Source organism: Poeciliopsis prolifica, unplaced genomic scaffold, assembly GCF_027474105.1.
Source record: "Poeciliopsis prolifica strain line A6 unplaced genomic scaffold, Auburn_PproV2 SCAFFOLD096, whole genome shotgun sequence".
NCBI classification, from domain to species: domain Eukaryota; kingdom Metazoa; phylum Chordata; class Actinopteri; order Cyprinodontiformes; family Poeciliidae; genus Poeciliopsis; species Poeciliopsis prolifica.
The window spans coordinates 329,195-338,918 of NW_026562471.1; the positions used below are offsets into that span (position 1 = coordinate 329,195).

The 9,724-nt window shown below is 39.6% G+C and overlaps 1 protein-coding gene across 2 annotated transcripts in view; it reads left to right on the plus strand.

Annotated features, from left to right (window-relative positions):
• Positions 1–6,402, plus strand: part of dyrk1b (dual-specificity tyrosine-(Y)-phosphorylation regulated kinase 1B) — a 66,847-nt gene extending 60,445 nt beyond the window's left edge. For both annotated transcript variants that reach the window (XM_055023142.1, XM_055023140.1), the window contains exons 8-13: positions 918–1,064; positions 1,191–1,331; positions 1,706–1,826; positions 3,202–3,384; positions 4,046–4,149; positions 4,590–6,402. In XM_055023142.1, the coding sequence (XP_054879117.1) occupies positions 918–1,064; positions 1,191–1,331; positions 1,706–1,826; positions 3,202–3,384; positions 4,046–4,149; positions 4,590–5,105 (1,212 nt within the window). In that variant the 3' untranslated portion in view covers positions 5,106–6,402. The remainder of the gene's footprint in view (positions 1–917; positions 1,065–1,190; positions 1,332–1,705; positions 1,827–3,201; positions 3,385–4,045; positions 4,150–4,589) is intronic.
• Positions 6,403–9,724: the final 3,322 nt, after the last annotated feature.

Sequence of the window (9,724 nt, forward strand, 5' to 3'; positions counted from 1 at the left end):
CTGAGTAATGGTTTTTCATTTAAAAAGACTCAGTTTTTAATTTCCAGTTTGATCCAAATATAATGCTTTTGGTTTTAGATATGTTTAAAACTAATGTATTTGCATATATGCAATTTACAACTTGCTTAAATTCACAGGCAAAGATGCTAAACAGTGTTTCAGTAGATGAACCTGACATTTATATTGCTGTATCATCAGCATACATCACTGCCCTGGTGTGCTGAAGGACAAGTTGGAGAAAATTGAAAACTTTATAGATGAGAAATTTCCATAAAAAAAAGATATTGAAATGTTGCAAATAAATTTAAAATTTTTTTTTTTCAGTAACCAATCTTTCAAGTATTTTACTTTGTATTGTCAACAGGCTGAATGGTCACAGTTTCTACCATTGTTACTCTGCAGTATTTTTCTTAATTATATAGCACATTTATATTAGTGATAAGAATTCTCTGTTTATTTTGGAATGTGTCATTGACTAATGAATGAAAACCAATCATAAAGAACTTATTTCTGAAACATTGTGATCCAAGAATGTTTTCATCCCCACTTCTATCCTGAGCAGAGCTGCCAGTATTTTCGTCTTGTGTTGTTGGACATTACCCAGGTCCAAGCTGGATCAGGATTTTCCTCCTTCAGTGCTGTTCACTGTACCTGCAGCTGCTGGGCTTTCAGTGATCTAAAGCTCTGCAAGCTTTAAATTACTGAAATGTTCTCATTTTCTTTAGAAAATGTACATTTTTATTCCTTTTCTATTCCTTGTCTGTTAGTAAAGTGATGGAAAATAACCGTCTGATTATAGCATGATTATTTCAGTTTCTCTGAGTGCAGGTCTAATGGGACCTCCAGATATGTCAGACATATCTTGTCTCCAGGCCTCTGAACTTCCCTGCCTAACTCCACTACGTTGCTCTTCACAGATCTATCAGTACATTCAGAGCAGGTTCTACCGCTCTCCTGAGGTCCTCTTGGGGATGCCATATGACCTGGCTATCGACATGTGGTCCCTCGGATGCATCCTTGTAGAGATGCACACAGGAGAGCCCCTCTTCAGTGGCTCCAACGAGGTAACCAGATGTACAGCATATGAACACTGTTTGCACTGTCTGCATGGGGTGATTGTGTTTCTGCTTAATGACGCCACATGCACTTCCTTAACAACGATGACCATGTGTGTTTGCACGTCTGAACAGGTTGACCAGATGAATAAAATTGTGGAGGTTTTGGGAGTTCCACCCAGCCACATGCTGGATGCAGCTCCTAAAGCCAGGAAGTACTTTGACAAGCTGTCAGATGGCTTATGGACGGTGAAGAAGAACAAGGACGTGAAGAAGGTGAGTGGTCCTTTGATTCCCTTTCCATGTGGAAGTCACCTTTAGTTTTATTTTCTCTAAATACCTGCTGATGATATAATATTCAATGATGTCAACCATTGAAAACCTCTATCCTGCAAAGTTCAGACACATCCCTGCTATGCCGATCAGAAGGCTGAATGAAATAAGAATCAAGTTGTTTGGTATAATAGAAGTCTCACCGTCTGTATCTGGGGAGGAAGACATTCAGCATCAAGAAGTTTAAAAGTGACTTGGTTGTTTGTGAATGTACAGCATGACGATTGGATGTGTGTGTGTGTGTGTGTGTGTTTGTGTGTGTGCGTGTGTGTGTGTGTGTGTGTGTGTGCGCGCATGTGTGTGTGTGTGCATTCTAGGAATACAAGCCTCCAGCTACACGCCGACTTCATGAGATTTTAGGTGTAGAGACTGGAGGTCCAGGCGGTCGCAGGGCAGGAGAGCCAGGACATGCCCCCTGTGACTATCTGAAGTTTAAAGGTATGTTGTCACTTGGTTGTGATGTTTCAAGATGAACTTTGACCTTTAGGCACCTACAGGAGAAAATCCAGGAAAGTCTCTGAGTCCCTCAGGTTGTACAGCTGATGGACTATCAGACCTGAGACACTTCAGAGGAGTTCTTAAAAGGTGGATAAGAGCAGCATCCAGTCCTACAGGCAGGATCACCGGCTTAGAGGAGGGTCAGAGGTCATGAGTCAAACACAAAGACAAACAGGACAAACAACAAGGCATTTTCACACACAAACTTTCTTTGTAATTCAAGTTCTTGCCTAAGTTTTTCGTTTTAAAGCATAAAAAAAACAATGGCAAACATAACATAAACATAAAATACAGTGAGAGGCAAAACATAATTAATAAATTTAAAAAATGTGGTTGTATTCATGTAAGTGTGAAGGCTGTCCCATTGTTCCATTACGACCTCATTTCTGCCATTCAGTCTTCCAAGTCTTTCTTTCCACAGTTTAAAGGTTGAGGTCCGAGGTTCTGTCCAAAGCATTAAGATCAAACCAGCATGTCACAAATTCAGTGTTTAATACCTTAAAAGCAATTTTGTCCTAATGTGGAACCTCACTTATTTCCCCCAACAGGCAAAGTCTCAGTGATTCAGGTCATTTAAATTCAGCCTGCCCCCATTGATGTTAACACACTGTTCTAGATTGGAGAAACTGGTGGACATTCCCTTATAGCAGGGGTTCCCAAAGTGGGAATCCTGCATGTTTTTGTTGTCTCCCTTTTGGTACCAACAACCATTTCAGCATGTCAGTGTTCTTCTTAGGTTTCTAATGAGCCATCATTTGATCCAAATGCGTTAAACCAGGGAGAGAACTAAAACATGCAGCATGCCAGTTTAGACACCCCTGGTCTAAACAATATATTCTTAAAAGAATTTGTGGAGGAATACATATGGATGTCATTCCAGTTTTCTCACACATAAACTTATAGCTGCAGAGACAACAATCAGTTAACCCGGAAGCTGTGTGAGAGGAAGCTGGAGTACTCAGAAAGAACCCAGGACCTTTTCTTGGTCCTGGGTTCCTGTCTGATGTTCTCCAGGAACACTGTTAGCTGACCTTTCTGAAAAAACCCAACTAAACCACTGGCAGCCTGCCCTGTTATCTGTCCACTGAATATGAGCTAACAGGGAGTCTCTCTTCACTACAGGCAACGTAGAAACGGAAATTATTCACTAATGTGTTCATAAATTGAATCCTTGAGCTCTAACAGATGTTGATGATTTACTGTATATGTTCAACTTAATCCATTAACATGCTATTTTAACTTAAATGACTTCTTATTCTTATTTTCCAACAATAAAAGCCTGATGTGTATTCTGGTGACATTTTTCTTTTTTCAGATCTGATCTTGCGCATGCTGGACTACGACCCTAAAAGCAGAATCACGCCATTTTATGCCCTCCAGCACAATTTCTTTAAGAAAACGACAGATGAAGGAACGAACACAAGCTCATCTACATCCACCTCTCCTGCCATGGACCACTCCCATTCAACCTCCACTACTAGCTCTGTTTCTAGCTCTGGTAACCTCCCACACTCTCCATCTGTTCTCTGTCTGCAGCTAGATCTGCTCTGACTGATGCTCCTCATCTACCAAAGGGATCCTGGAAGAACTTTACAGCCATCTAGCACATTTTCTGTCACTCAGTGGATCTTGCACCTTTAGCCTTAACAGTGCAGTAAAATGTCATCACCAGGATATCTGGTGATCCAAATGCATTAAACCAGGGAGAACCCAGGATAATTAAAGCAAGATGGCTACCTTAAATAATACTGTGGATTAAGATACCTTTTAGCATTCTCCATGTTGTTTGTAAAAAAAAATCCAGCAGGGTGGGTCTGCTATGACCCTGACTCAGTAGTCACAGACATGCATCAGCTGACCTCTGGTGGGATAAAGCCACAGGTCGAGGTATTGATGATGTCATGGTCTGAGCAACCAGCCAACAGCAGGACTTCCAGCTGTAAACATCTGGTTAATAAAGTTGGATATAATTGAACCCAGAAGGACTTTCTCAGCTAACAGCAGGATCTGTACACTGAGTTTGTCCTCCATTATTCTTTGTAAAGAATAACGGTAGGGTCTATATCAGTTATTAATCGACCAAAATGAATGAATTAATGTTTAATTAATGTCAATGTTTGAAACCCAGTGATGACACTGATGTGAGTGTCTTTTTTCAGGTGGCTCCAGTGGTTCTTCCAACGACAACCGTAACTACCGTTACAGCAACCGCTACTACAACTCTGCTGTCACCCACTCAGACTATGAGATGACCAGTCCTCAGGTACAAATCTCACACCTCTCTCACACTGCTCCAATCTGACACTCTCCCCCACGCTCACACTGCGCCTCTCTCTCTGCTATGATAGTAGTCGTGCTAATCTATGTTTTCTCAAACAAAGCTGACGTCTGCTGTTTTAATACAACCTGAGATGTTATTTACAGCCAAGGATCCAGTACATGTGGTTAAGGCTCTTATTGTGACGGTTTTGCAGGAAGTTGTGTTGCTATGTGTTTCAGGCAGATGCTCAGTGAACTGCTTTAGGATGCTGTCAGTATCCTGGATGCTATTCTCTGGATTAGCCTGCACAGAGTTCAGCTAGGTTTGCTAAGTGTTAGCTTCTGGAGGTAGAAAGTCCACTTTGTGCTGGCTGAAACGGTTTGGGTTCTTTATCGAAGTCATGAATCATTATGGTTAAAACTGAAAGTGGTTCCCACCAACAGGCTCCCTCCCAGCAACAGATGAGGATGTGGCCAGGCAGTGATGGTGGAAGTGGGGGTCAGGACCCAGCATACACCCAGTTGCTGCTCCACAAACCAGCTGCCACCCAGCAACACCAGCGCCACTTTTTGGACCCGCCTCACCATCCACACCCGACTTACTCTCACCATGGAAATGGTGGGCGTGGACTACGGCAGGGCGGCCAGACGGGCCTGGGTGGAGGCGGGGGTCAGCAGGGATCCTCTCCCCAGATGAGTGACAGCATGGATGTGGGCGTGTCCCTAGGGCTGCACCACCTGGGGGCGGTGTCTTCCATGGAGGCCTCTCAGTTTGGCTCTGCATCTCTGCCCCTCGCTCTGCCAATCGGACTGTCCGCCTTCCGGACTCGGACGGCCCCCACAGCCCCAGGGCCGCAAGCCCCGCCCCCAGAGGACTACTACCCCGCCTCCAACAACAATAACCCTGCTGCGGGGGGCAGAGGGAGGCCAGACTCAGACGAAGGGCCAGCCAACTCTTGATAAAAGCTGAACCACGCCCTAAAGCCATACAATTTTAACTCCAACTACTACGAACACACACACAGCCAGAGTTCAGAGACAAACTGGTGAATCTGGAGCTGGAGGAGACAATTTCTTCTGCATGGGAGGAGGAGAGAGGAGGAGAAGGATGCGGGGAATACTTTGCTTTGGTCCTGCTTTTGTTTGTTGTCGTTACGACTGTAATTTGAAAGGAATGATTGACAAGTGTGTTTTTACAGATATTCTTGATTAATATTATTTGATTTTCTAAGGTTTGAGGAGTTTTGTGTTCTGTTTTGTAAAGTCTGGAGAGGAGCAAAAGGATGAAAAGGGGCCTGGTTTTCCACTCCGCTCCACACTGAGGCTGGAGCATCTTTCTTCACAATGTTCACTTTACTGTAGTCACATTTACATGTCCTGGTATCAGCAGCATCAACACACACGCACACGCAAACACACAAATACACATGCAGCTGTTTCTGTCATCTGGAGAAGGCCTACCCATTTCCAGAACCCAACCAGTTCAGCTGACCACTTTAATGTTATCTCTGCATTAGAAGACACCTGAAGTTGATGTCATTACGCAGACATACAATGTGTGTGTGCATGTGTGTGCATCTGGACAGAAATGGGTGTGTGAAAGAGAAAAGGCTGACATATTCAGGACTTAATGTGTTGCTGTCAGCCTGACGTTGCGGCTGGCCTGGCGGTGCTTGAGGCGGGCGGAGGAGGGCGGAGGAGGGCGGAGAAGCTGACGGGACATCCGACTTACTCTCACCTCCCAAGACGCCTCCCAAGAGTCAAACGGATCACCTTCTCTTCCTCATTCTTTCCTGCACTCTTCTTCATCTCATTCTTCTCCTGATGTGTTTCTCCTCCAGACAGCTCCTCCTCTCTGTGCTGCTAATCACCATGACAACTGGTCTGGATTGCTGCTAAAGATCCAACACAGATCAATAAAGAAATGAAATAAAAACAAATAGAAACAGAAATGAAAAACTTTTTAACCCTTGTGCTTAAGAAAAAAGGATGAAGTAAGAACCACTGCATCTCAATGTATTTATTACTATTTAACAAGAAAAACAAACTGAAAGTAACATTTTTTTCTGCTCTTCTTTGTTTGGTTGCCTTCTTTCTGCAGGTAAGCTCTGATTGGCTATTGTAACAGTGACAGTGACTGGTGACATGGGAATGTCGCTGGTTGTGGGGGTTGGGTGAAGGGGAAGGGTCGGGGCAAAATAAAGTTGGATATATAATACGAATAAAGAGTATACTTTTGCACACCAAAGTCAACAAACATCAGATCTCTGCCTTTCTTCCTAATCGTCTTGAACATGCCTTTAACTAGGACATCATACGTCCTGTTTCTCTTCACTACCGCAGCTCTGACTTCATGGCTATAATGATGAGGATCACCTCATATGGAAAGAATATTATTTGAAAGTGAAAAGGGTTTTTTTATTCATAAACAGAAGGCATCTTGTGTAAGATCACTGGACAGGAAATAAGATTCTGAAGTTTTGAAGAACTGATTTTAGAAGAGCTTCATACTGAGCTGTAGAAATTACATATTTACATTCACCATAATTTCTAATATGATTTCCTTTAGAAATCAAATTTGACCAAACTTGTATTCGGACAACTAAAGATTTATCTAAATTAGTTCTATTTGCTAAATGCCACAATAATGAGACAAAAAACTGGTCCAATTTTTTAATACCTTTGAAATCAGAACTTTGCATGTTTCCTCAGTATTCGATACTGCATACCGTCAAACCACTTGGCTCAAATCATCTGAGTTTCTTTCCAGAAGGTTCTCCCAGTGAAAAAAATTCTAGCAGCACACTAACAGGGAGTGTGTAGACTATCTCTATAAAGCCTACACACTGACACATACCGTTTGATGTGTGTATTGATAAATGACCTTTGATTAGTATTGAAGTCCACACTCCAGCCCGGGAGGAGCGATTGGTCTGCCAAGCACCAATAAAACAAAGATCAGCACCTGACATGATGATAAACCTGAAAAAGCCAGCACAGGCAACTTCCAAGTAAACAGAAGTGAAAAAAAAGAGAAAACACTAAACCGACAATAAAAAATTTATCTAACAACCAAAATAGATCAATAAAAGAGAAAAAACTCTGGGTTTCAGATTGTTTATAATATGAAATGCATCCACATCTGTTTGTCCATGAATGTTATACATAAGAAGAGGTGGCAGAATTTTTTTAAAGACGTTTGAGAGTAAAAACTTGCCAATAATAATGAATATATTTAATAGCCTTTCAAGAATTTGCTTCTGTTCTCCGGATTCCAAAAATAATGTCCTTCTAAGAAAATTTAAGTAAGTTTGGATTTTTAGGGATGAGTGACATCCCACAAATCTTCACAATACACTGAAGCATAGAAAAGCTGATTCATCATCACAAAATAAACAAGAGTTATCAGAAATGGCAAATCGAAGTCTAAGGAATTCTTGAGAGGGAAACACCTGAAAAGATTTTAAGGTGAACTTAGCTTTTGAAGGAACAGGAATATTTAAATAGTTTGCCATATTTTTTTTCCCTTTGATCTTTTGAAAAGAAATGTAATATATAATTTGGAGTTGATCCAAAATGAAACAAAATACTAGGAAAACATTCCCTAATTTTAGAATTTTTTAGAAATAATAAACTAAAAAATTCTAAAATTAGGGAATGTGGCCACACAGGCAAAACAATTCTATAAGGGTTTTCAAAAAGACTTTTAGCTGAGTCTACACGAGAATAACAAGCAACATAAAATAGTTGCATATATTGATACCATTCAAGAAAGAAGACAACAAATCAGTCATTAAACAAGAAGTTTATGGAAGAACATGACAGAATCAGTGGGAAGGATTTACTGGAGGACAGGACAAAATAGAAAAGAGGAAACAATTATAACCAGATTACGTTTTAGTCATTCAGGGTTAAATAGTTCTTTGTGTAAAACGGAAAAACATCCAAGAGGAAAATGTGATTTTTGTTTTCAGAAAGAGACAATGTAACAAATATTCTATTGAGAGGATCGTGGTATGAAGATTACACGATTTTCCCCTTCTAAATCTTATACCTTTTAATGAACATTTCTTAAGAAGACAAAATCGATAGAGTATGTGGTGTTTTTTTGTTTGTTTGTTTTGAAGTCTGTGTAATTAATAATTTGGCATCCCGATCCACCAGTTGATGGCGGTAAAGCACATCTAGACGTTGCTTGTCAAACAATAAGCAATAAGTAAAAGAAATTGAACTTTTAGAATATTAAAAACAACACATAATTTTAAAAATGTAATTGAATATAAAATAAATCAAGGAGAAGCAAGAAAAGAAGGCAAAGAAAACAAAATGGAGAGATTTTTGTGATTCAGTAAGTAGAACAACTCCTGTAGCTAAAGTATGGGGAATAATTAAGAAAATAAGGGAAAATAAACAGCAGAGAACAAACCCAATTCTAAAACAAGAAAAAGGAACATCGGTAACAAATTAAGAGAAAGTAGAAGTAATGGGAAGAACATTTGCAAAGATCCATAGTTCAGATAATTTAACAGAACAGGGGAGGGAGCAGGCAAGAAGGGCAAATGATTTTATTTTAGAAGGTGAAACAACTCCAGGTAATGTCATGATGTTTCTTTTTCCATGCAAGAAATGAAGAGAGCAATATTTAGATCAGGACTAACAGCACCAGGAAAAGATCAGATATGGCACATTATTTTAAAGAAAACTTTCAAATATGCCACTGAAAAAATATGTTTTGGTTTATATAATGAGATCTGGGAAGAAGGAAGATTACTTACTAATTGGAAGGAAGCAATAATTGCGCTAATTATTAAACCAGGAAAGGATCCAACAGAACCTTCAAGTTATAGTCTAATTTCACTTTCTTCATGTTTAGGAAAAATTATAGAAAGAATGATAACAAAAGAATTACATATTATTTAGAAAGTAAAGGACATTTGTCTTCATGTCAAAGTGGATTCAGAAAAGGAAGAAGTTCAATGGATCCATCTGTGTATTTGAAATCAGATATTAGAAAAGTTCAAATTAAAAGAGAAGTAGTGGTAGCAATATTTTTTGACATTGAGAAAGCATATTACATGGCATGGAAGGATTGAAATGGGGATTACAGGAAGGGCATATAATTGGATTAAAGAGTTTTTGTTTAATAGATTTACACAGGTACAAATGGGAATAACAAGGTCCAATAAATATAAAATTCGTAATGGAAGTCCACAGGGAAGTTTATAATTTTCAATCATGATGAATGATGATTTTACAGAAGTAGATCAGGATGTCATGCAGTCATTATTTGCTGATGATTTTGTGGAGAAAAGGAAAAAATGTAAGATTAGTGCATGGGAAATTACAAAATGCTATTATATCTGTTGATAAACGGGCTTATGACTGGGGAGTTAAAGTCTCAGCAGGTAAAACAAAGACTGTTGTATTTAGTAAGAAGAAAATGGATTTAAAAATATATGGAGAAAAAATATAAAAAGTAAGTAAATTTAGTTTTTTAGAAATCTTGTTTGATTCCAAGCTTTTATGGGTCTATTTTGTAAAGTATATTGAAAGGAAATGTAAAAAAGTTATAAATATAA